At 52.9% G+C, this 23,709-nt stretch overlaps 1 protein-coding gene across 1 annotated transcript; it reads right to left on the reverse strand.

Annotated features, from left to right (window-relative positions):
• Nucleotides 1-4,402: 4,402 nt before the first annotated feature.
• On the reverse strand, nt 4,403-15,001 carry LOC124587788. The gene is made up of 12 exons (XM_047131464.1): nt 14,860-15,001; nt 13,114-14,624; nt 12,556-13,031; nt 10,751-12,023; nt 9,523-10,695; nt 8,989-9,243; nt 8,099-8,692; nt 7,253-8,008; nt 7,016-7,179; nt 6,106-6,962; nt 5,388-6,016; nt 4,403-5,338 (listed from the first exon to the last, which is right to left on the reverse strand). Exons 1-12 carry the CDS (start codon nt 14,999-15,001, stop codon nt 4,403-4,405), a joined length of 8,766 nt encoding a protein of 2,921 aa, XP_046987420.1.
• Nucleotides 15,002-23,709: the final 8,708 nt, after the last annotated feature.

Below are 23,709 nucleotides of genomic sequence, written 5' to 3' on the forward strand. Positions count from 1 at the left end.
AATTTGTATGACGTACTGAGGTCGGTGGTCTCTTGGCGGTGTCAAAGTTTTAAGATTTGAAGTGAGGGCATCGAGGAGTTAGGGACGTTTATGCAGCGTATTTTGAGACGATGAGAAGAGACGCGCCGCGCCGCCTGGCCCAGTAAGTGTAGTTTGCTTTGATATAGGACCGTTTGGCGACGTAAAAAAATACTAGTTTCCACAGTGGAATGAAAGGAGAGTAACGGAAAGTGTTTAATTTGCAAGTACATCAGACGAAAAAGTAGCTTTAGCGCGAGTTTGTGTAATCCGTTTTTCGGTTTGTATTTGCGTCTTTGAGTGCGTTTTTGCCTGGGACAGTAAGGTCGTATCGAGGTGAAATTTGTATGACGTACTGAGGTCGGTGGTCTCTTGGCGGTGTCAAAGTTTTAAGATTTGAAGTGAGGGCATCGAGGAGTTAGGGACGTTTATGCAGCGTATTTTGAGACGATGAGAAGAGACGCGCCGCGCCGCCTGGCCCAGTAAGTGTAGTTTGCTTTGATATAGGACCGTTTGGCGACGTAAAAAAATACTAGTTTCCACAGTGGAATGAAAGGAGAGTAACGGAAAGTGTTTAATTTGCAAGTACATCAGACGAAAAAGTAGCTTTAGCGCGAGTTTGTGTAATCCGTTTTTCGGTTTGTATTTGCGTCTTTGAGTGCGTTTTTGCCTGGGACAGTAAGGTCGTATCGAGGTGAAATTTGTATGACGTACTGAGGTCGGTGGTCTCTTGGCGGTGTCAAAGTTTTAAGATTTGAAGTGAGGGCATCGAGGAGTTAGGGACGTTTATGCAGCGTATTTTGAGACGATGAGAAGAGACGCGCCGCGCCGCCTGGCCCAGTAAGTGTAGTTTGCTTTGATATAGGACCGTTTGGCGACGTAAAAAAATACTAGTTTCCACAGTGGAATGAAAGGAGAGTAACGGAAAGTGTTTAATTTGCAAGTACATCAGACGAAAAAGTAGCTTTAGCGCGAGTTTGTGTAATCCGTTTTTCGGTTTGTATTTGCGTCTTTGAGTGCGTTTTTGCCTGGGACAGTAAGGTCGTATCGAGGTGAAATTTGTATGACGTACTGAGGTCGGTGGTCTCTTGGCGGTGTCAAAGTTTTAAGATTTGAAGTGAGGGCATCGAGGAGTTAGGGACGTTTATGCAGCGTATTTTGAGACGATGAGAAGAGACGCGCCGCGCCGCCTGGCCCAGTAAGTGTAGTTTGCTTTGATATAGGACCGTTTGGCGACGTAAAAAAATACTAGTTTCCACAGTGGAATGAAAGGAGAGTAACGGAAAGTGTTTAATTTGCAAGTACATCAGACGAAAAAGTAGCTTTAGCGCGAGTTTGTGTAATCCGTTTTTCGGTTTGTATTTGCGTCTTTGAGTGCGTTTTTGCCTGGGACAGTAAGGTCGTATCGAGGTGAAATTTGTATGACGTACTGAGGTCGGTGGTCTCTTGGCGGTGTCAAAGTTTTAAGATTTGAAGTGAGGGCATCGAGGAGTTAGGGACGTTTATGCAGCGTATTTTGAGACGATGAGAAGAGACGCGCCGCGCCGCCTGGCCCAGTAAGTGTAGTTTGCTTTGATATAGGACCGTTTGGCGACGTAAAAAAATACTAGTTCCCACAGTGGAATGAAAGGAGAGTAACGGAAAGTGTTTAATTTGCAAGTACATCAGACGAAAAAGTAGCTTTAGCGCGAGTTTATGTAATGTAGGTGACGTGTCGTTTGATTCGTTGACGCATTAGATATTCCGCGCACGGCTTAGTGTACGCGGACCTCTCGCTGTCACTTGGTCGGAGTGGCCGCCTTATAACTGAACTGGGACCAAGCGGAGCGCAGCGGAGTCGCATTGCAAAGTCGCTTGCTAAGTCGGGCGGCCTGGGGGGGGAACAAAATGCATGCTGCCAAGCCGCCATCAGACACCCCAGCCCCCAAGCAGGTGGGCGGCACAGGCGGCAGTGTGCACTTGGTCGCCACCAATTATATTAGGGGCGCTTCACCCCCGCCTGACACGCCGCACTCTTATCGGATTTCCTGTTCTTAATTCTCTCCTGGAAACTTTCTGACTGCTGCCTCACATCACTGATTGTTGTTTAGTTATTTTTATGCACTCCAATTGACTGCGATTTTTGTGTGTGTGTTTGATCTGTAAATTTCTGTTTTGCCTGCTAAGTCGGGAAGCTAGCTCATCCTTGGAATCGCACCACGGCATATCGGCTGCGAGCTGCGAATTCCTACGAATGACGGGCCGCATTTTGTGCCCCTTAACCCCCCCCCCCACTTCCCCTATCGCAATACTGGACCGCGCTTTCCGGCGCATTCCGTCCTTGGCGTACAATGTGTCGGCTGCCCTGTGTCCCACGCTCTTCACACTTTCCTTTTTTTTTTTGTTGTTACAGTCTATAGAAATCCCTCCACGTTTTCGGCAGGCACTTCATCTGTAACACTATGTTATGTGAATGGGCGGCACAAGTTGCAGCGTTGATTTATGCGGCATTAGGCATGTCTAGCAGTACTGGTACGTCTGTTTCGCATCTACTGTATTACGGAGGATATCTTGCCTTCGATTCTCTTCTGACAACTTGTTAATTGGCGCCACACAGCACAGCTTATGGTACTGATTATTGTAATGCTCCAGTTGTCAGGAATTTCGATGCACCTGTTTGATCTGTACATTCCTGTTGTTGTCTTGACAGACAGCATGACTGATATTAGCCGCCACACCGACGAGTGTCTTTTATTCCAGCCACCATGTGGCTCGACTACCATTCTACACTTTGGTTTCCCCACTTTATTATTCAGTAGCGCCTACTGTTGTGGAAGTTCTTCCTTCTTGCCTCACCTCAGACTTAGTGCTTGTTTTCACCTTTTGAGTCTCCAGTTCACTGCCTGTACAGCGTTTTCGTGTGTTCTCAAATGTAGTAAACATACCATCTACACACTATGTATTTATATATTTATATATATTTTTCTCTATCCTCCTCCATTCACTTTACACTTATATTACCTGTTTCTTTCGATCCTTCCTCATTTCTCTCCGTCGTTTCCTCTTTGCCCGATACATCCTCCCTCTTCTCACCATGGCTTCCTTCTCCTCCTCTCATCCTTACCCATATTACTATCCTCTTCAACTCTCTCAAACATACTTTCCTCATACACTCCCTCCCTCCCTCCCTCCCTCCCTTCTTTCTACAAACTGCTTTTTCTCCTCCCCATCTCTTTTTTTCCGCATTACAGCATGCAAAGCAGTCTATTCAAGTTCTGTGGTTAATACACACAACTCCGCTGCAAAAGCATCTGTTACTGAACTTGCAAGAGATAGCTTGCATGGAGGAGTGACTGCTTACGCAAAACTTACTCTGCACATTTGAGATACTGTACATGCAAGAGTTGCAGCACACACTATTCATGTTCTATCAGCGAAAACTGCTAAACGTGAAATCCTTCCTATTCATATCAGTATATCTGTACTTGCAAGTGTTACTGTATGCAGAAAGGTTGCTGCAAATGAAACAGTTACTGAATGTACAATAGGTATGGCACTACAAGGTTAAACACATGGTCTACTACCCTTGCAAGTTGTGCTGTCCTCTCAAGGTGTGCTGTCCTCTTGAGCTGTCCTCTCTAGTTGAGCTATCCTCTCAAGTTGAGCTGTCCTCTCCAGTTGAGCAGTCCTCTCAAGTTGAGCTGTCCTCTCAAGTTGAGCTGTCCTCTCAAGTTGAGCTGTCCTCTCAAGTTGTGCTGTCCTCTCAAGTTGTGCTGTCCTCTCAAGTTGAGCTGTCCTCTCAAGTTGAGCTGTCCTCTCCAGTTGAGCAGTCCTCTCAAGTTGAGCTGTCCTCGCAAGCTCTGCTGTCCTTCCAAGCTGTGCTGTCCACGCAAGCTGTACTGTCCTCGCAAGCTGTGATGTCCTCGCAAGCTGTGCTGTCCTCGCAAGCTGTGCTGTCCTCGCAACCTGTGCTGTCCTCGCAACCTGTGCTGTCCTCGCAAGCTGTGCTGTCCTAGCAAGTTGAGCTGTCCTCTCAAGTAGTGCTGTCCTCTCAAGTTGAGCTGTCCTCTCAAGTTGAGCTGTCCTCTCAAGTTGAGCAGTCCTCTCCAGTTGAGCAGTCCTCTCAAGTTGAGCTGTCCTCTCAAGTTGAGCTGTCCTCTCCAGTTGAGCAGTCCTCTCCAGTTGAGCAGTCCTCTCAAGTTGAGCTGTCCTCGCAAGCTCTGCTGTCCTTCCAAGCTGTGCTGTCCGCGCAAGCTGTACTGTCCTCGCAAGCTGTGCTGTCCTCGCAAGCTGTGTTGTCCTCACAACCTGTGCTGCTTCGTAAGCCGTGCTGTCCTCGCAAGCCATGCAGACCTCGCAAGCGGTGCCGTCCTCGCAAGCCGTGATGTCCTCGCAAGCCATGCTGTCATGCTGTCCTCGCAAGCTGTGCTGTCCTTGCGAGCTTTGCTGTCCTCGCAAGCTGTGCTGTCCTCGCAAGTTGTGCTGTCCTCGCAAGTTGTGCTGTCCTCTCAAGTTGTGCTGTCCTCTCAAGTTGAGCTGTCCTCTCAAATTGAGCTGTCCTCTCAGGTTGAGCTATCCTCTCAAGTAAAGCTGTCTTCTTAAGTTGAGCTGTCCTCTCAAGTTGAGCTGTCCTCTCAAGTAGAGCTGTCCTCGCAAGTTGAGCTGTCCTCTCAAGTTGAGCTGTCCTCTCAAGTAGAGCTGTCCTCACAAGCTGTGCTGTCCTCGCAAGCTGTGCTGTCCTCTCAAGTTGAGCTGTCCTCTCAAGTAAAGATGTCTTCTTAAGTTGAGCTGTCCTCTCTAGATGTGCTGTCCTCTCAAGTTGAGCTGTCCTCTCAAATTGAGCTGTCCTCTCAGGTTGAGCTGTCCTCTCAAGTAAAGCTGCCTTCTTAAGTTGAGCTGTCTTCTCAAGTTGAGCTGTCCTCTCAAGTAGAGCTGTCCTCACAAGCTGTGCTGTCCTCGCAAGTTGAGCCGTCCTCTCAAGTTGAGCTGTCCTCTCAAGTTGAGCTGTCCTCTCTAGATGAGCTGTCCTCTCAAGTTGAGCTGTCCTCTCAAATTGAGCTGTCCTCTCAAGTTGAGCTATCCTCTCAACTTGAGCTGTCCTCTCTACTTGAGCTGTCCTCTCAAGTTGAGCTGTCCTCTCAAGTTGAGCTGACCTCTCAAGTTGAGCTGTCCTCTCAAAATGAGCTCTCTTCTCAAGTTGAGCTGTCCACTCTAGATGAGCTGTCCTCACAAGTTGAGCTGTCCTCTCGAGCTGTCCTCTCAGTTTGAGCTGTCCTCTCAAGTAAAGCTGTCTTCTCAAGTTGAGCTGTCCTCTCAACTTGAGCAGTCCTCTCAAGTTAAGCTGTCCTCGCAAGCTGTGCTGTCCTTGCAAGCTAAACTGTCCTCCCAACCTCTGTTGTCCTCGCAAGCCGTGCTGTCCTCGCTAGCCGTGCTGTCCTCAGAAGCCGTGCTGTCCTCGCAAGCTTTGCTGTCCTCGCAAGCTGTGCTGTCCTCGCAACCTGTGCTGTCCTCGGAAGCTGTGCTGTCCTCGCAAGCTGTGCTGTCCTCGCAAGTTGAGCTGTCCTCTCAAGTAGTGCTGTCCTCTCAAGTTGAGCTGTCCTCTCAAGTTGAGCTGTCCTCTCAAGTTGAGCTGTCCTCTCATGTTGAGCTGTCCTCTCAAGTTGAGCTGTCCTCTCAAGTTGTGCTGTCCTTTCAAGTTGTGCTGTCCTCTCAAGTTGAGCTGTCCTCTCCAGTTGAGCAGTCCTCTCAAGTTGAGCTGTCCTCGCAAGCTCTGCTGTCCTTCCAAGCTGTGCTGTCCGCGCTAGCTGTACTGTCCTCGCAAACTGTGAAGTCCTCGCAAGCTGTGCTGTCCTCGCAAGCTGGGCTGTCCTCACAACCTGTGCTGCTTCGCAAGCCGTGCTGTCCTCGCAAGCCATGCAGACCTCGCAAGCGGTGCCGTCCTCGCAAGCCGTGCTGTCCTCGCAAGCCATGCTGTCCTCGCAAGCTGTGCTGTCCTTGCGAGCTTTGCTGTCCTCGCAAGCTGTGCTGTCCTCGCAAGTTGTGCTGTCCTCGCAAGTTGTGCTGTCCTCTCAAGTTGTGCTGTCCTCTCAAGTTGAGCTGTCCTCTCACATTGAGCTGTCCTCTCAGGTTGAGCTGTCCTCTCAAGTAAAGCTGTCTTCTTAAGTTGAGCTGTCCTCTCAAGTTGAGCTGTCCTCTCAAGTAGAGCTGTCCTCGCAAGTTGAGCTGTCCTCTCAAGTTGAGCTGTCCTCTCAAGTAGAGCTGTCCTCACAAGCTGTGCTGTCCTCGCAAGCTGTGCTGTCCTCTCAAGTTGAGCTGTACTCTCAAGTAAAGATGACTTCTTAAGTTGAGCTGTCCTCTCTAGATGAGCTGTCCTCTCAAGTTGAGCTGTCCTCTCAAATTGAGCTGTCCTCTCAGGTTGAGCTGTCCTCTCAAGTAAAGCTGCCTTCTTAAGTTGAGCTGTCTTCTCAAGTTGAGCTGTCCTCTCAAGTAGAGCTATCCTCACAAGCTGTGCTGTCCTCGCAAGTTGAGCTGTCCTCTCAAGTTGAGCTGTCCTCTCAAGTTGAGCTGTCCTCTCAAGTTGAGCTGTCCTCTCTAGATGAGCTGTCCTCTCAAGTTGAGCTGTCCTCTCAAATTGAGCTGTCCTCTCAAGTTGAGCTGTCCTCTCAAATTGAGCTGTCCTCTCAGGTTGAGCTGTCCTCTCAGGTAAAGCTGTCTTCTTAAGTTGAGCTGTCCTCTCAAGTTGGGCTGTCCTCTCAAGTAGAGCTGTCCTCGCAAGCTGTGCTGTCCTCGCAAGCTGTGCCGTCCTCGCAAGCTGTGCTGTCCTCGCAAGCTGTGCTGTCCTCGCAAGCTGTGCTGTCCTCGCAAGCTGTGCTGTCCTCGCAAGCTGTGCTGTACTCGCAAACTGTGCTGTCCTCGCAAGCTGTGCTATCCTCACAAGCTGTGCTGTCCTCTCAAGTTGAGCTGTCCTCTCAAGTTGAACTTACTCTCAAGTTGAGCTGACCGCTCAAGTTGAGCTGACCTCTCAAGTTGAGCTGTCCTCTCAAGTTGAGCTCTCTTCTCAAGTAGAGCTGTCCACTCTAGATGAGCTGTCCTCACAAGTTGAGCTGTCCTCTCGAGCTGTCCTCTCAGGTTGAGCTGTCCTCTCAAGTAAAGCTGTCTTCTCAAGTTGAGCTGTCCTCTCAACTTGAGCAGTCCTCTCAAGTTAAACTGTCCTCGCAAGCTGTGCTGTCCTTGCAAGCTAAACTGTCCTCCCAACCTCTGTTGTCCTCGCAAGCCGTGCTGTCCTCGCTAGCCGTGCTGTCGTCAGAAGCCATGCTGTCCTCGTAAGCTTTGCTGTCCTCGCAAGCTTTGCTGTTCTCGCAAGCTTTGCTGTCTTCTCAAGGTGTGCTGTCTTCTCAAGTTGTGCAGTCCTCTCAAGTCGAGCTGTCCTCTCATGTTGAGTTGTCCTCTCAAGTTGAGCTGTCCTCACAAGCTGTAATGTCCTCGCAAGCTGTGCTGTCCTCGCAATCTGTGCTGTCCCTGCAAGCTGTGCTGTCCTCACAAGCAGTGCTGTCCTCACAAGCTGTGCTGTCCTCACAAGCTGTGCTGTCCTCACAAGCCGTGCTGTCCTCGCAAGCTGAGCTGTCCTCCCAACCTCTGCTGTCCTCGCAAGTCGTGCCGTCCTCGCTAGCCGTGCTGTCCTCAGAAGCCGTGCTGTCCTCGCAAGCTGTGCTGTCCTCGCAAACTTTGCTGTCCTAGCAAGCTTTGCTGTCCTCGCAAATTGTGCTGTCTTCTCAAGTTGTGCAGTCCTCTCAAGTTGAGCTGTCCTCTCAAGTTGAGCTGTTCTCTCAAGTTCAGCTGTCTTCTCAAGTTGAGCTTTCCTCTCAAGTTGAGCAGTCCGCTCAAGCTGAGGGGTCCTCGCAACCTGTGCTTTCCTCGCAAGCTGTGCTGTCTTTGCAAGCTGTGCTGTCCTCGCAAGCTGTGCTGTCCTCGCAAGCTGTGCTGTCCTCGCAAGCTGTGCTGTCCTCGCAAGCTGTGCTGTCCTCGCAAACTGTGCTGTCCTCGAAAGCTATGCTGTCCTCGCAAGCTGTGCTGTCCTTGGAAGCTGTGCTGTCCTCGCAACCTGTGCTGTCCTCGCAACCTGTGCTGTCCTCACAAGCCGTTCTCTCCTCGCAAGCTGTGCTGTCCTCGCAAGCTGTGCTGTCCTCGCAAGCTGTGCTGTCCTCGCAAGCTGTGGTGTCCTCGCAAGCTGTGCTGTCCTCGCAAGCTGTGCTGTCGTCTCAAGTTGAGCTGCCCTCTCAAGTTCAGTTCCCCTCTCAAGTTGAGCTGTCCTCTCAAGTTGAGCAGTCCTCTCAAGTTGAGCTGTCCTCCCAAGTTGAGCTGTCCTCTCAAGTTGAGCTGTGACGTTGAGCTGTCCTCTCAAGTTGAGCTGTCCTCTCAAGTTGAGCTGTCCTCTCAAGTTGAGCTGTCCTCTCAAGTTGAGCTGTCCCCTCAAGTTGAGCTGTCTTCTCAAGTTGAGCTGTCCACTCAAGTTGAGCTGTCTGCTCAAGTTGAGCTGTCCTCTCAAGCTGAGCTGTCCTCTCAAGTTGAGCTGTCCTCTCAAGTTGAACTGTCCTCGCAAGCCGTGCTGTCCTCGCAAGCTGTGCTTTCCTCGCAAGCTGAGCCATCCTCGCAAGCTGTGCTGTCCTCGCAAGCCATGCTGTTCTCGCAAGCTGTGCTGTTATCGAAAGCCGTGCTGTCTTTGCAAGCCGTGCTGTCATCGCAAGCCATGCTGTCCTCGCAAGCTTTGCTTTCCTCGCAAGCTTTGCTGTCCTCGGAAGCTGTGCTGTCCTCTCAAGTTGTGCTGTCCTCTCAAGTTGAGCTGTCCTCTCAAGTAGAGCTGTCCTCTCAAGTAGATCTGTCCTTTCAAGATGAGCTGTCCTCTCGAGCTGTCCTCGCAAGTTGAGCTGTCCTCTCAAGTTGAGCTGTCCTCTCAAGTTGAGCTGTCCTCTCAAGTTGAGCTGCCCTCTCTACTTGAGCTGTCCTCTCAAGTTGACCTGTCCTCTCAAGTTGAGCTGACCTCTCAAGTTGAGCTGTCCTCTCAAGTTGAGCTCTCTTCTCAAGTTGAGCTGTCCTCTCTAGATGACCTGTCCTCTCTAGATGAGCTGTCCTCTCAATTTGAGCTGTCCTCTCAAGTTGAGCTGTCCTCAGGTTGAGCTGTCCTCTCAAGTAAAGCTGTCTTCTCAAGTTGAGCTGTCCTCTCAAGTTGAGCAGCTCTCTCAAGTTAAGCTGTTCTCGCAAGGTGTGCTGTCCTTGCAAGCTAAACTGTCCTTCCAGCCTCTGCTGTGCTCGCAAGCCGTGCTGTCCTCGCTAGCCGTGCTGTCCTCAGAAGCCATGCTGTCCTCGCATGCTTTGCTGTCCTCGCAAGCTTTGCTGTTCTCGCAAGCTTTTCTGTCCTCGCAAGTTGTGCTGTCTTCTCAAGTTGGCAGTCCTCTCAAGTTGAACTGTCCCCTCATGTTGAGTTGTCCTCTGAAGTTGAGCTGTCCTCTCAAGTTGAGCTGTCCTCACAAGCTGTAATGTCCTCGCAAGCTGTGCTGTCCTCGCAAGCTGTGCTGTCCCTGCAAGCTGTGCTGTCCTCGCAAGCAGTGCTGTCCTCGCAAGCTGTGCTGTCCTCGCAAGCTGTGCTGTCCACGCAAGCTGAGCTGTCCTCCCAACCTCTGCTGCCCTCGCAAGACGTGCTGTCCTCGCTAGCCATGCTGTCCTCAGATGCCGTGCTGTCCTCGCAAGCTGTGCTGTCCTCGCAAACATTGCTGACATAGCAAGTTTAGCTGTCTTCGCAAATTGTGCTGTCTTCTCAAGTTGTGCAGTCCTCTCAAGTTGAGCTGTCCTCTCAAGTTGAGCTGTTCTCTCAAGTTGAGCTGTCCTCTCAAGTTGAGCTTTCCTCTCAAGTTGAGCAGTCCGCTCAAGTTGAGCTGTCCTCCCAAGTTGAGCTGTCCTCTCAAGCTGAGCTGTCTTCGCAACCTGTGCTTTCCTCGCAAGCCGTGCTGTCCTCGCAAGCTGTGCTGTCCTCGCAAGCTGTGCTGTCCTCGCAAGCTGTGCTGTCCTCGCAAGCTGTGCTGTCCTCGCAAGCTGTGCTGCCCTCGCAAGCTGTGCTGTCCTCGCAAGCTGTGCTGTCCTTGGAAGCTGTGCTGTCCTTGCAACCTGTGCTGTCCTTGCAACCTGTACTGTCCTAGCAAGCCGTTCTCTCCTCGCAAGCTGTGCTGTCCTCGCAAGCTGTGCTGTCCTCGCAAGCTGTGCTGTCCTCGCAAGCTGTGCTGTCCTCGCAAGCTGTGCTGTCCTCGCAAGCTGTGCTGTCCTCGCAAGCTGTGCTGTCGTCTCAAGTTGAGCTGCCCTCTCAAGTTCAGCTGCCCTCTCAAGTTGAGCTGTCCTCTCAAGTTGAGCTGTCCTCTCAAGTTCACCTGTGCTCTCAAATTGAGCTGTCAAGTTGAGCTGTACTCTCAAGTTGAGCTGTCCTCTCAAATTGAGCTGTCCTCTCAAGTTGAGCTGTCCTCTCAAGTTGAGCTGTGCTCGCAAGCTGTGCTGTCCTCGCAAGCTGTGCTGTCCTCGCAAGCCGTGCTGTCCTCGCAAGCTGTGCTGTCCTCGCAAGCCGTGCTGTCCTCGCAAGCCGTGCCGTCCTCGCAAGCTGTGCTGTCCTCGCAAGCTCTGCTGTCCACGCAAGCTGAGCTGTCCTCCCAACCTCTGCTGTCATCGCAAGTCGTGCTGTCCTCGCTAGCCGTGCTGTACTCAGAAGCCGTACTGTCCTCGCAAGCTGTTCTGCCCTCGCAAACTTTGCTGTCCTAGCAAGCTTTGCTGTCCTCGCAAATTGTGCTGTCTTCTCAAGTTGTGCAGTCCTCTCAAGTGGAGCTGTCCTCTCAAGTTGAGCTGTTCTCTCAAATTGAGCTGTCCTCTCAAGTTGAGCTTTCCTCTCAAGTTGAGCAGTCTGCTCAAGTTGAGCTGTCCTCTCAAGTTGAGCTGTCCTCTCAATCTGAGCTGTCCTCGCAAGCTGTGCTGTCCTCGCAAGCTGTGCTGTCCTCGCAAGCTGTGCTGTCCTCGCAAGCTGTGCTGTCCTCGCAAGCTGCGCTGTCCTCGCAAGCTGTGCTGTCCTCACAAGCTGTGCTGTCCTCACAAGCTTTGCTGTCCTTGGAAGCTGTGCTGTCCTTGCAACCTGTGCTGTCCTCGCAACCTGTGCTGTCCTCGCAAGCCGTTCTCTCCTCGCAAGCTGTGCTGTCCTCGCAAGCTGTGCTGTCCTCGCAAACTGTGCTGTCCTTGCAAAATGTGCTGTCCTCGCAAGCTGTGCTGTCCTCGCAAGCTGTGCTGTCGCCTCAAGTTGAGCTGCCCTCTCAAGTTCAGCTGCCCTCTCAAGTTGAGCTGTCCTCTCAAGTTGAGCTGTCCTCTCAAGTTGGGCTGTCCTCTGAAGTTGAGCTGTCCTCTCAAGTTGAGCTTTCCTCTCAAGTTGAGCAGTCCGCTCAAGTTGAGCTGTCCTCTCAAGTTGAGCTGTCCTCTCAAGCTGAGCTGTCCTCGCAACCTGTGCATTCCTCGCAAGCTGTGCTGTCCTCGCAAGCTGTGCTGTCCTCGCAAGCTGTGCTGTCCTTGCAAGCTGTGCTGTCCTCGCAAGCTGTGCTGTCCTCACAAGCTGTGCTGTCCTTGCAAGCCGTGCTGTCCTCGCATGCCGTGCTGTCCTTGCAAGCTGTGCTGTCCTCGTCAGCTTTGCTGTCCTCGCAAGTTGTGCTTTCCTCTCAAGTAGTGCTTTCCTCTTAAGTAGTGCAGTCCCCTCAAGTTGAGCTGTCTTCTCAAGTTGAGCTGTCCACTCAAGTTGAGCTGTCTGCTCAAGTTGAGCTGTCCTCTCAAGCTGAGCTGTCCTCTCATGTTGAGCTGTCCTCTCAAGTTGAACTGTCCTCGCAAGCTGTGCTGTCCTTGCAAGCTGTGCTGTCCTCGCAAGCTGTGCTGTCCTCGAAAACTGTGCTGCCCTTCGCAAGCTGTGCTTTCCTCGCAAGCTGTGCTGTCCTCGCAAGCTGTGCTTTCCTCGCAAGCTGACCCGTCCTCACAATCTGTGCTGTTCTCGCAAGCCGTGCTGTTCTCGCAAGCTATGCTGTCATCGGAAGCCGTGCTGTCTTCGCAAGCCGTGCTGTCATCGCAATCCGTGCTGTCCTCGCAAGCTTTGCTTTCCTGGCAAGCTTTCCTGTCCTCGGAAGCTGTGCTGTCCTCTCAAGTTGTGCTGTCCTCTCAAGTTGAGCTGTCCTCTCAAGTTGAGCTGTCCTCTCAAGTTGAGCTGTCGTATCAAGATGAGCTGTCCTCTCAAGTTGAGCTGTCCTCTCAAGTTGAGCTGTCCTCTCAAGTTGAGCTGTCCTCTCTCGATGAGCAGTCCTCTCTAGATGTGCTGTCCTCACAAGTTGTGCTGTCCTCTCAAGTTGAGCTGTCCTCTCAAGTTGAGCAGTCCTCTCAGGTTGAGCTGTCCTCGCAAGCTGTGCTGTCATCGCAAGCTAAGCTGTCCTCCCAACCTCTGCTGTCCTCGCAAGCCGTGAGGTCCTCGCTAGCCATGCTGTCCTCAGAAGCCGTGCTGACCTCTCACGCTTTGCTGTCCTCGCAAGCTTTGCTGTTCTCGCAAGCTTTGCTGTCCTCGCAAGTTGTGCTATCTTCTCAAGTCGTACAGTCCGCTCAAGTTGAACGGTCCTCTCAAGTTTAGCTGTTATCTCAAGCTGAGCTGTCCTCGCAACCTCTGCTTTCCTCGCAAGCTCTGTTGCCCTCGCAAGCTGTGCTGTCCTCGCAAGCTGTGCTGTCCTCGCAAGCTGTGCTGTCGTCGCAAGCTGTGCTGTCCTCGCAAGCTGTGCTGTCCTCGCAAGCTGTGCTGTCGTCTCAAGTTGAGCTGCCCTCTCAAGTTCAGCTGCCATCTCAAGTTGAGCTGTCGTCTCAAGTTGAGCTGTCCTCTGAAGTTGAGCTGTCCTCTCAAGTTGAGCTGTCAAGTTGAGCTTTCCTCTCAAGTTGAGCTGTCCTCTCAAGTTGAGCTGTCCTCTAAAATTGAGCTGTCCTCGCAAGCTGTGCTGTCTTCGCAAGCTGTGCTGTCCTCTCAAGCCGTGCTGTCCTCGCAAGCCGTGTGGTCCTCGCAAGCTGTGCTGTCCTTACAAGCCGTGCTGTGCTCGCAAGCCGTGCTATCCTCGCAAGCCGTGCTGTCCTCGCAAGCCGTGCTGTCCTTGCAAGCTGTGCTGTCCTCGCCAGCTTTGCTGTCCTCGCAAGTTGTGCTTTCCTCTCAAGTAGTGCTTTCCTCTTAAGTAGTGCTGTCCCCTCAAGTTGATCTGTCTTCTCAAGTTGAGCTGTCCACTCAAGTTGAGCTGTCTGCTCAAGTTGAGCTGTCCTCTCAAGCTGAGCTGTCCTCTCAAGTTGAGCTGTCCTCTCAAGTTGAGCTGTCCTCTCAAGTTGAGCTGTCCTCTCAAGTTGAGCTGTCCTCTCAAGTTGAGCTGTCCTCACAACTTGAGCTGTCCTCTCAAGTTGAGCTGTCCTCTCAAGTTGAGCTGTCCTCTCAAGTTGAGCTGTCTTCTCAAGTTGAACTGTCCTCTCAAGCTGAGCAGTCCTCGCAACCAGTGCTTTCCTCGCAAGCTGTGCTGTCCTCGCAAGCTGTGCTGTCCTCGCAAGCTGTGCCTTCCTCGCAAGCTGTGCTGTCCTCGCAAGCTGTGCTGTCCTCGCAAACTGTGCTGTCCTCGCAAGCTTTGCAGTCCTCGCAAGCTGTGCTGTCCTTGGAAGCTGTGCTGTCCTCGCAACCTGTGCTGTCCTCGCAACCTGTGCTGTCCTCCCAAGCCGTTCTCTCCTCGCAAGCCGTGCCGTCCTCACAAGCAATGCTGTCCTCGCAAGCCATGCTGTCTTCGCAAGCCGTACTTTCCTTGCAAGCTTTGCTGTCCTTGCAAGCTGTGCTGTCCTCGCAAGCTGTGCAGTCTTCGCAAGCTGTGCTGTCCTCGCAAGCTGTGCTGTCGTCTCAAGTTGACCTGCCCTCTCAAGTTCAGCTGTCCTCACAAGCCGTGCTGTCCTCGCAAGCTGTGCTGTCCTCGCAAGCTGTGCTGTCCTCAAGAGCTGTGCTGTCCTCGCAAGCTGTGCTGTCCTCTCAAGTTGAGCTGTCTTCTCAAGTTGAGCAGTCCTCTCAACCGGAGCTATCCTCTGAAGTTGAGCTGTCCTCTCAAGTTGAGGTGTCCTCTCAAGTTGTGCTGTCCTCGAAAGTTGAGCTGTCTCAGCTGTCCTCGCAAGCCGTGCTGTCCTCGCAAGCTGTGCTGTCCTCGCAAGCTGTGCTGTCCTTGAAAGCTGTGCTGTCCTCACAAGCTGTGCTTTCCTCGCAAGTTGTGCTGTGCTCGCAAGCTGTGCTGTCCTTGCAAGCTGTCCTGTCCTGGCAAGCTGTGCTGTTCTCGCAAACTGTGCTGTCCTCGCAAGCTGTGCTGTTCTCGGAAGCTTTGCTGTCCTCGCAATCTGTGCTGTCCTTGCAACCTGTGCTGTCCTCGCAAGCCGTTCTCTCCTCACTAGCCGTGCTGTCCTTGCAAGCCATTCTGTCCTCGCAAGGCGTGCTGTCCTTGCAAGCCGTGCTGTCCTCGCAAGCCATGCTGTCCTTGTAAGCTTTGCTGTGCTCTCCTTGCATGCTGTGTTGTCCTCGCAAGCTGTGCTGTCGTCGCTAGCTCTGCTGTCGTCTCAAGTTGAGCTGCCCTCTTAAGTTCAGCTGCCCTCCCAAGTTGCGCTGTCCTCTCAAGTTGAGTTGTCCTTTCAAGTTGATCTGTCCTCTCAAGTTGAGCAGTCCTCTCAAGTTGAGCTGTCAAGTTAAACTGTCCTCTCAAGTTGAGCTGTCCTCTCAAGTTGAGCTGTCCTCGCAAGCTCTGCCGTCCTCGAAAGCTGTACTGTCCGCGCAAGCTGTGCTCTCCTCGCAAGCCTTGCTGTCCTCGCAAGCCGTGCTGTCCTCGCAAGCTGTGCTGTCCTCGCAAGCCGTGCTATCCTCGCAAGCCGTGCTGTCCTCACAAGCCGTGCTGTCCTCGCAAGCCATGCTGTCCTCGCAAGTTGTGCTGTCCTCGCAAGCCGGCTGTCCTCGCAAGCCATGCTGTCCGCGCAAGCCAAGCTGTCCTCGCAAGTCGTGCTGTCCTCGCAAGCCGTGCTGTCCTCGCAAGCTTTGCTGTCATCGCAAGCTGTGCTGTCCTTGCATGCTGTGTTGTCCTCGCAAGCTGTGCTGTCCTCGCTAGCTCTGCTGTCGTCTCAAGTTGAGCTGCCCTCGTAAGTTCAGCTGACCTCTCAAGTTGAGCTGTCCTCTCGTTGAATTGTCCTCTCAAGTTGATCTGTCCTCTCAAGTTGAGCTCTCCTCTCAAGTTCAGCTGTCAAGTTGAGCTGTCCTCTCAAGTTGAGCTGTCCTCTCAAGTTGAGGTGTCCTCTCAAGTAAGGCTGTCCTCTCAAGTTCAGCTGTCCTTCAAGTTGAGCTGTCCTCTCAACTTGAGCTGTCCTCTCTACATGAGCTGTCCTCGCAAGCTGTGCTGTCCTCGCAAGCTGTGCTGTCCTTGAAAGCTGTGCTGTCCTCGCAAACTGTGCTGTCCTCGGATGCCGTGCTGTCCTCAAAAGCCGTGCTGTCCTCGCAAGATGTGCCATCCTCGCAAGCCGTGCTGTCGTCGCAATCCGTGCTGTGCTCACAAGCCGTGCTGTCCTCGCAAGCTTTGCTGTCGGCGCAAGCTCTGCTGTTCGCGCAAGCTTTGCTGTCCGCCCAAGTTGTGCTGTCCTCGCAAGTTGTGCTGTCCTCTCAAGTTGTGCTGTCCTCTCTAGTTGAGGTGTCCTCTCAAGTTGAGCTGTCGTCTCACGTGGAGCTGTCCTCTCAAGTTGAGCTGTCCTCTCAAGTTGAGCTGTCCTCTCAAGTTGAGCTGTTCTCTCAAGTTGAGCTGTTCTCTCAAGTTGAGCTGTCCTCTCAAGTTGAGCTGTCCTCTCTAGTTGAGCTGTCCTCTCTAGTTGAGCTGTCGTCTCACGTGGAGCTGTCCTCTCAAGTTGAGCTGTTCTCTTAAGTTGAGATGTCCTCTCAAGTTGAGCTGTCCTCTCAAGTTGAGCTGTCCTCTCAAGTTGAGCTGTCCTCGCAAGCTCTGCTGTCCTCGCAAGCTGTGCTGTCCACGTAAGCCGTGCTTTCCTCGCAAGCCGTGCTTTCCTCGCAAGCCGTGCTGTCCTCGCAAGCCGTGCTGTCCTCGCAGTCCGTGCTGTCCTCGCAAGCCATGCTGTCCTCGCAAGCCGAGCTGTCCTCGCAAGCCATGCTGTCCTCGCAAGCTGTGCTGTCTTCGCAAGCTTTGCTATCCTCGCAAGTTGTGCTTTCCTCTCAAGTAGTGCTTTTCTCTCAAGTTGAGCTGTCTTCTAAAGTTGAGCTGTCCTCTCAAGTTGAGCTGTCCGCTCAAGTTGAGCTGTCCTCTCAAGCTGAGCTGCCTCTCAAGTTGAGCTGTCCTCTGAAGATGAACTGTCTTCTCAAGTTGAACTGTCCTCGCAAGCTGTCATGTCCTCGCAAGCTGTGCAGTCCTCGCAAGCTGTGCCGTCCTCGCAAGCTGTGCCGTCCTCGCAAGCTGTGCTGTCCTCGCAACCTGTGCTGTCCTCGCAAGCTGTGCTGTCCTCGCAAGCTGTACTGTCCTCGCAAGCTGTGCAGTCCTCGCAAGCTGTGCTGTCCTCGAAAGCTGTGGTGTCCTCGAAACCTGTGCTGTCCTCACAAGCTATGCTGTCCTCGCAAGCCGTGCTGTCCTCGCAAGCCGTGCTGTCCTCGCAAGCTGTTCTGTCCTCGCAAGCTTTGCTGTCCTCGCAAGTTGTGCTTACCTCTCAAGTAGTGCTGTCCTCTCAAGTTGAGCTGTCTTCTCAAGATGAGCTGTCCTCTCAAGTTGAGCTGTCCTCCCAAGTTGAGCTGTCCTCTCAAGTTGAGCTGTCCTCTCAAGTTGTGCTGTCCTCTCAAGTTGAGCTATCCTCTCAAGTTGAGGTGTCCTCTCAAGTTGAGCTGTCCTCTCAAGTTGAGCTGTCCTCTCAAGTTAACCTGTCCTCTTAAGTTGAGCTGTCCTCTCAAGTTGAGCTGTCCTCTCAAGTTGAGCTGTCCTCTCAAGATGAGCTGTCGTTTCAAGTTGAGCTGTCCTCTTAAGTTGAGCTGACCTCTTAATTTGAGCTGTATTCTCAAGTTGAGGTGTCCTCTGAAGTTGAGCTGTCCTCTCGTTGAGCTGTCCTTGCAAGGTGTGCTGTCCTCGCAAGCTGTGCTGTCCTCACAAGCTGTGCTGTCCTCGCAAACCGTGCTGTCCTTGCAAGCCGTGCTGTCCTCGCAAGCCGTGCTTTCCTCGCAGGCCGTGCTGTCCTCGCAAGCCGTGCTGTCATTGCAAGCCGCACTGTTCTCGAAACCCATGTTGTCCTCGCAAGCTGTGCTGTCCTCGCAAGCTTTGCTGTCCTCGCAAGTTGTGCTTTCCTCTCAAGTAGTGCTTTCCTCTCAAGTAGTGCTGTCCTCTCAATTTGAGCTGTCTTCTCAAGTTGAACTGTCCTCTCAAGTTGAGCTGTCCCCTCAAGTTGAGTTGTCCTCTCAAGCTGTGCTGTCCTCTAAAGTTGAGCTGTCCTCTCAAGTTGAGCTGTCCTCTCAAGTTGAACTGTCCTCGCAAGCTGTGATGTCCTCACAAGCTGTGCCGTCCTCGCAAGCTGTGCTGTCCTCACAAGCTGTGCTGTCCTCGCAAGCTGTGCTGTCCTCGCAAGCTGTGCTGTCCTCGCGAGCTGTGCTGTCCTTGCAAGCCGCGCTGTCCTGGCAAGCCGTGCTGTCCTCGCAAGCCGTGCTGTCCTCGCAGGCCATGCTGTCCTCGCAAGCCATGCTGTCCTCGCAAGCCGTGCTGTCCTCGCAAGCCTTGCTGTCCTCGCAAGCCTTGCTTTCCTCACAAGCTGTGCTGTCCTCGCAAGCTTTGCTGTCCTCCCAATTTGTGCTTTCCTCTCAAGTAGTGCTTTCCTCTCAAGTAGTGCTGTCCACTCAAGTTGAGCTGTCTTCTCAAGTTGAACTGTCCTCTCAAGTTGACTTGTCCACTCAAGTTGAGCTGTCCTCTCAAGCTGAGCTGTCCTCTCAATTTGAGCTGTCCTCTCACGTTGAACTGTCCTCTGAAGTTAAACTGTCCTCGCAAGCTGTGATGTCCTCGCAAGCTGTGCTGTCCTCGCAAGCTGTGCCGTCCTCGCAAGCTGTGCTGTCCTCGCAAGCTGTGCTGTCCTCGCAACCTGTGCTGTCCTTGCAAGCTGTGCTGTCCTCGCAAGCTGTGCTGTCCTTGCAACCTGTGCTGTCCTCGCAAGCTGTGCTGTCCTCGTAAGCTATGCTGTCCTCGCAAGCCGTGCAGTCCTCGCAAGCTGTGCTGTCCTTGAAAGTTGTGCTGTCCTCGCAACCTGTGCTGTCCTCGCAAGCTATGCTGTCATAGCAAGCCGTGCTGCCCTCGCAAGCCGTGCTGTCCTCACAAGCTGTGCTGTCCTCGCAAGTTGTGCTTTCCTCTCAAGTAGTGCTTTCCTCTCAAGTAGTGCTGTCCTCTCAAGTTGAGCTGTCTTCTCAAGTTGAGCTGTCCTCTCAAGTTGAGCTGTCCGCTCAAGTTGAGCTGTCCTCTCAAGTTGAGCTGTCCGCTCAAGTTGAGCTGTCCTCTCAAGCTGAGCTGCCTCTCAAGTTGAGCTGTCCTCTGAAGATGAACTGTCTTCTCAAGTTGAACTGTCCTCGCAAGCTGTGATGTGCTCGCAAGCTGTGCAGTCCTCGCAAGCTGTGCCGTCCTCGCAAGCTGTGCCGTCCTCGCAAGCTGTGCTGTCCTCGCAACCTGTGCTGTCCTCGCAAGCTGTGCTGTGCTCGCAAGCTGTGCTGTCCTCGCAAGCTGTGCAGTCCTCGCAAGCTGTGCTGTCCTCGAAAGCTGTGCTGTCCTCGAAACCTGTGCTGTCCTCGCAAGCTATGCTGTCCTCGCAAGCCGTGCTGTCCTCGCAAGCCGTGCTATCCTCGCAAGCTGTTCTGTCCTCGCAAGCTTTGCTGTCCTCGCAAGTTGTGCTTACCTCTCAAGTAGTGCTGTCCTCTCAAGTTGAGCTGTCTTCTCAAGATGAGCTGTCCTCTCAAGTTGAGCTGTCCTCCCAAGTTGAGCTGTCCTCTCAAGTTGAGCTGTCCTCTCACGTTGTGCTGTCCTCTCAAGTTGAGCTGTCTTCTCAAGATGAGCTGTCCTCTCAAGTTGAGCTGTCCTCCCAAGTTGAGCTGTCCTCTCAAGTTGAGCTGTCCTCTCAAGTTGAGCTGTCCTCTCAAGATGAGCTGTCGTTTCAAGTTGAGCTGTCCTCTGAAGTTGAGCTGTCCTCTCAAGTTGAGCTGTCCTTGCAAGCTGTGCTGTCCTCGCAAGCTGTGCTGTCCTCACAAGCTGTGCTGTTCTCGCAACCCATGCTGTCCTCGCAAGCTGTGCTGTCCTCGCAAGCTTTGCTGTCCTCGCAAGTTGTACTTTCCTCTCAAGTAGTGCTTTCCTCTCAAGTAGTGCTGTCCTCTCAATTTGAGCTGTCTTCTCAAGTTGAACTGTCCTCTCAAGTTGAGCTGTCCCCTCAAGTTGAGTTGTCCTCTCAAGCTGAGCTGTCCTCTAAAGTTGAGCTGTCCTCTCAAGTTGAACTGTCCTCTCAAGTTGAACTGTCCTCGCAAGCTGTGATGTCCTCACAAGCTGTGCCGTCCTCGCAAGCTGTGCTGTCCTCACAAGCGGTGCTGTCCTCGCAAGCTGTGCTGTCCTCGCAAGCTGTGCTGTCCTCGCAAGTTGTGCTGTCCTTGCAAGCCGTGCTGTCCTCGCAAGCCTTGCTGTCCTCGCAAGCCTTGCTGTCCTCACAAGCTGTGCTGTCCTCGCAAGCTTTGCTGTCCTCCCAATTTGTGCTTTCCTCTCAAGTAGTGCTTTCCTCTCAAGTAGTGCTGTCCACTCAAGTTGAGCTGTCTTCTCAAGTTGAACTGTCCTCTCAAGGTGACTTGTCCGCTCAAGTTGAGCTGTCCTCTCAAGCTGAGCTGTCCTCTCAATTTGAGCTGTCCTCTCACGTTGAACTGTCCTCTGAATTTGAACTGTCCTCGCAAGCTGTGATGTCCTCGCAAGCTGTGCTGTCCTCGCAAGCTGTGCCGTCCTCGCAAGCTGTGCTGTCCTGGCAAGCTGTGCTGTCCTCGCAACCTGTGCTGTCCTTGCAAGCTGTGCTGTCCTCGCAAGCTGTGCTGTCCTTGCAACCTGTGCTGTCCTCGCAAGCTGTGCTGTCCTCGTAAGCTATGCTGTCCTCGCAAGCTGTGCAGTCCTCGCAAGCTGTGCTGTCCTTGAATGTTGTGCTGTCCTCGCAACCTGTGCTGTCCTCGCAAGCTATGCTGTCATAGCAAGCCGTGCTGCCCTCGCAAGCCGTGTTGTCCTCACAAGCTGTGCTGTCCTCGCAAGTTGTGCTTTCCTCTCAAGTAGTGCTTTCCTCTCAATAAGTGCTGTCCTCTCAAGTTGAGCTGTCTTCTCAAGTTGAGCTGTCCTCTCAAGTTGAGCTGTCCGCTCAAGTTGAGCTGTCCTCTTAAGTTGAGCTGTCCTCTCAAGTTGAGCTGTCCTCTCAAGTTGAGCTGTCCTCTAAAGATGAGCTGTCGTTTCAAGTTGAGCTGTCCTCTGAAGTTGAGCTGTCCTCTCAAGTTGAGCTGTCCTTGCAAGCTGTGCTGTCCTCGCAAGCTGTGCTGTCCTCACAAGCTGTGCTGTTCTCGCAACCCATGCTGTCCTCGCAAGCTGTGCTGTCCTCGCAAGCTTTGCTGTCCTCGCAAGTTGTGCTTTCCTCTCAAGTAGTGCTTTCCTCTCAAGTAGTGCTGTCCTCTCAATTTGAGCTGTCTTCTCAAGTTGAACTGTCCTCTCAAGTTGAGCTGTCCCCTCAAGTTGAGTTGTCCTCTCAAGCTGAGCTGTCCTCTAAATTTGAGCTGTCCTCTCAAGCTGAGCTGTCCTCTCAATTTGAGCTGTCCTCTCACGTTGAACTGTCCTCTGAAGAGGAACTGTCCTCGCATGCTGTGATGTCCTCGCAAGTTGTGCTGTCCTCGCAAGCTGTGCCGTCCTCGCAAGCTGTGCTGTCCTGGCAAGCTGTGCTGTCCTCGCAACCTGTGCTGTCCTTGCAAGCTGTGCTGTCCTCGCAAGCTGTGCTGTCCTTGCAACCTGTGCTGTCCTCGCAAGCTGTGCTGTCCTCGTAAGCTATGCTGTCCTCGCAAGCTGTGCAGTCCTCGCAAGCTGTGCTGTCCTTGAATGTTGTGCTGTCCTCGCAACCTGTGCTGTCCTCGCAAGCTATGCTGTCATAGCAAGCCGTGCTGCCCTCGCAAGCCGTGTTGTCCTCACAAGCTGTGCTGTCGTCGCAAGTAGTGCTTTCCTCTCAAGTAGTGCTTTCCTCTCAAGTAGTGCTGTCCTCTCAAGTTGAGCTGTCTTCTCAAGTTGAGCTGTCCTCTCAAGTTGAGCTGTCCGCTCAAGTTGAGCTGTCCTATCAAGCTGAGCTGTCCTCTCTAATTGAGCTGTCCTCTCAAGTTGAGCTGTCCTCTCAAGTTGAGCTGTCCTCTCAAGTTGAGCTGTCCTCGCAAGCTGTGCTGTCCTCACAAGCTGTGCTGTCCTCGCAAGCTGTGCTGTCCTCGCAAGCCCTGCTTTCCTCGCAAGCCGTGCTGTCTTCGCAAGCCATGCTGTCCTCGCCGGCCGTGCTGTCCTCGCAAGCCGTGCTGTCCTCGCAAACCGTGCTGTCCTCACAAGCTGTGCTGTCCTCGCAAGTTGTGCTTTCCTCTCAAGTAGTGCTTTGCTCTCAAGTAGTGCTGTCCTCTCAAGTTGAGCTGTCTTCTCAAGTTAAGCTGTCCTCTCAATTTGAGCTGTCCCCTCAAGTTGAGCTGTCCTCTCAAGCTGAGCTGTCCTCTCAAGTTGAGCTTTCGTCTCAAGTTGAGCTGTCCTCTCAAGTTGAATTGTCCTCGCAAGCTGTGATGTCCTCGCAAGCTGTGCCATCCTCGCAAGCTTTCCTGTCCTCACAAGCTGTGCTGTCCTCGCAAGCTGAACTGTCCTCGCAAGCTGTCCTGTCCTTTCAAGCCGTGCCATCCTCACAAGCTGTGCTGTCCTCGCAAGCTGTGCTGTCCTCGCAACCTGTGCTGTCCTCGCAAGTTGTGCTTTCCTCTCAAGTAGTGCTTTCCTCTCAAGTAGTGCTGTCCTCTCAAGTTGAGCTGTCTTCTCAAGTTGAGCTGTCCTCTCAAGTTGAGCTGTCCGCTCAAGTTGAGCTGTCCTCTCAAGCTGAGCTGTCCTCTCTAATTGAGCTGTCCTCTCAAGTTGAGCTGTCCTCTCAAGTTGAGCTGTCCTCTCAAGTTGAGCTGTCCTCGCAAGCTGTGCTGTCCTCACAAGCTGTGCTGTCCTCGCAAGCTGTGCTGTCCTCGCAAGCCCTGCTTTCCTCGCAAGCCATGCTGTCTTCGCAAGCCATGCTGTCCTCGCCGGCCGTGCTGTCCTCGCAAGCCGTGCTGTCCTCGCAAACCGTGCTGTCCTCACAAGCTGTGCTGTCCTCGCAAGTTGTGCTTTCCTCTCAAGTAGTGCTTTGCTCTCAAGTAGTGCTGTCCTCTCAAGTTGAGCTGTCTTCTCAAGTTAAGCTGTCCTCTCAATTTGAGCTGTCCCCTCAAGTTGAGCTGTTCGCTCAAGTTGAGCTGTCCTCTCAAGTTGAGCTTTCCTCTCAAGTTGAGCAGTCCGCTCAAGCTGAGGGGTCCTCGCAACCTGCGCTTTCCTCGCAAGCTGTGCTGTCTTTGCAAGCTGTGCTGTCCTCGCAAGCTGTGCTGTCCTCACAAGCTGTGCTGTCCTCGCAAGCTGTGCTGTCCTCGCAAGCTGTGCTGTCCTCGCAAACTGTGCTGTCCTCGCAAGCTATGCTGTCCTCGCAAGCTGTGCTGTCCTTGGAAGCTGTTCTGTCCTCGCAACCTGTGCTGTCCTCGCAACCTGTGCTGTCCTCACAAGCCGTTCTCTCCTCGCAAGCTGTGCTGTCCTCGCAAGCTGTGCTGTCCTCGCAAGCTGTGCTGTCCTCGCAAGCTGTGCTCTCCTCGCAAGCTGTGCTGTCCTCGCAAGCTGTGCTGTTGTCTCAAATTGAGCTGCCCTCTCAAGTTCAGTTCCCCTCTCAAGTTGAGCTGTCCTCTCAAGTTGAGCTGTCCTCTCAAGTTGAGCTGTCCTCTGAAGTTGAGCTGTCCTCTCAAGTTGAGCTGTGACGTTGAGCTGTCCTATCAAGTTGAGCTGTGCTCTCAAATTGAGCTGTCAAGTTGAGCTGTCCCCTCAAGTTGAGCTGTCTTCTCAAGTTGAGCTGTCCACTCAAGTTGAGCTGTCTGCTCAAGTTGAGCTGTCCTCTCAAGCTGAGCTGTCCTCTCAAGTTGAACTGTCCTCTCAAGTTGAACTGTCCTCGCAAGCCGTGCTGTCCTCGCAAGCTGTGCTTTCCTCGCAAGCTGAGCCGTCCTCGCAAGCTGTGCTGTCCTCGCAAGCCGTGCTGTTCTCGCAAGCTGTGCTGTTATCGGAAGCCGTGCTGTCTTTGCAAGCCGTGCTGTCATCGCAAGCCGTGCTGTCCTCGCAAGCTTTGCTTTCCTCGCAAGCTTTGCTGTCCTCGGAAGCTGTGCTGTCCTCTCAAGTTGTGCTGTCCTCTCAAGTTGAGCTGTCCTCTCAAGTAGAGCTGTCCTCTCAAGTAGATCTGTCCTCTCAAGATGAGCTGTCCTCTCGAGCTGTCCTCGCAAGTTGAGCTGTCCTCTCAAGTTGAGCTGTCCTCTCAAGTTGAGCTGTC

The sequence above is a fragment of the Schistocerca americana genome, unplaced genomic scaffold (genome assembly GCF_021461395.2).
Source record: "Schistocerca americana isolate TAMUIC-IGC-003095 unplaced genomic scaffold, iqSchAmer2.1 HiC_scaffold_622, whole genome shotgun sequence".
Taxonomy (NCBI): domain Eukaryota; kingdom Metazoa; phylum Arthropoda; class Insecta; order Orthoptera; family Acrididae; genus Schistocerca; species Schistocerca americana.

Excerpts from the sequence above, each read along its gene's own strand:
- LOC124587788 (XM_047131464.1), bottom strand. The coding sequence starts at position 15,001 with ATGGCTTGCGAGGACAGCACGGCTTGTGAGGACAGCACGGCTTGCGAG. Across the intron at positions 13,032-13,113 it reads TTGCGAGCACAGCACGGCTT|CACAGCTTGCGAGGACAGCT; the intron begins GTAAGGACAGCA and ends TTGCGAAGACAG. Across the intron at positions 10,696-10,750 it reads CAGAACAGCTTGCGAGGACA|CAGAGGTTGGGAGGACAGCT; the intron begins GTACGGCTTCTG and ends TTGCGATGACAG.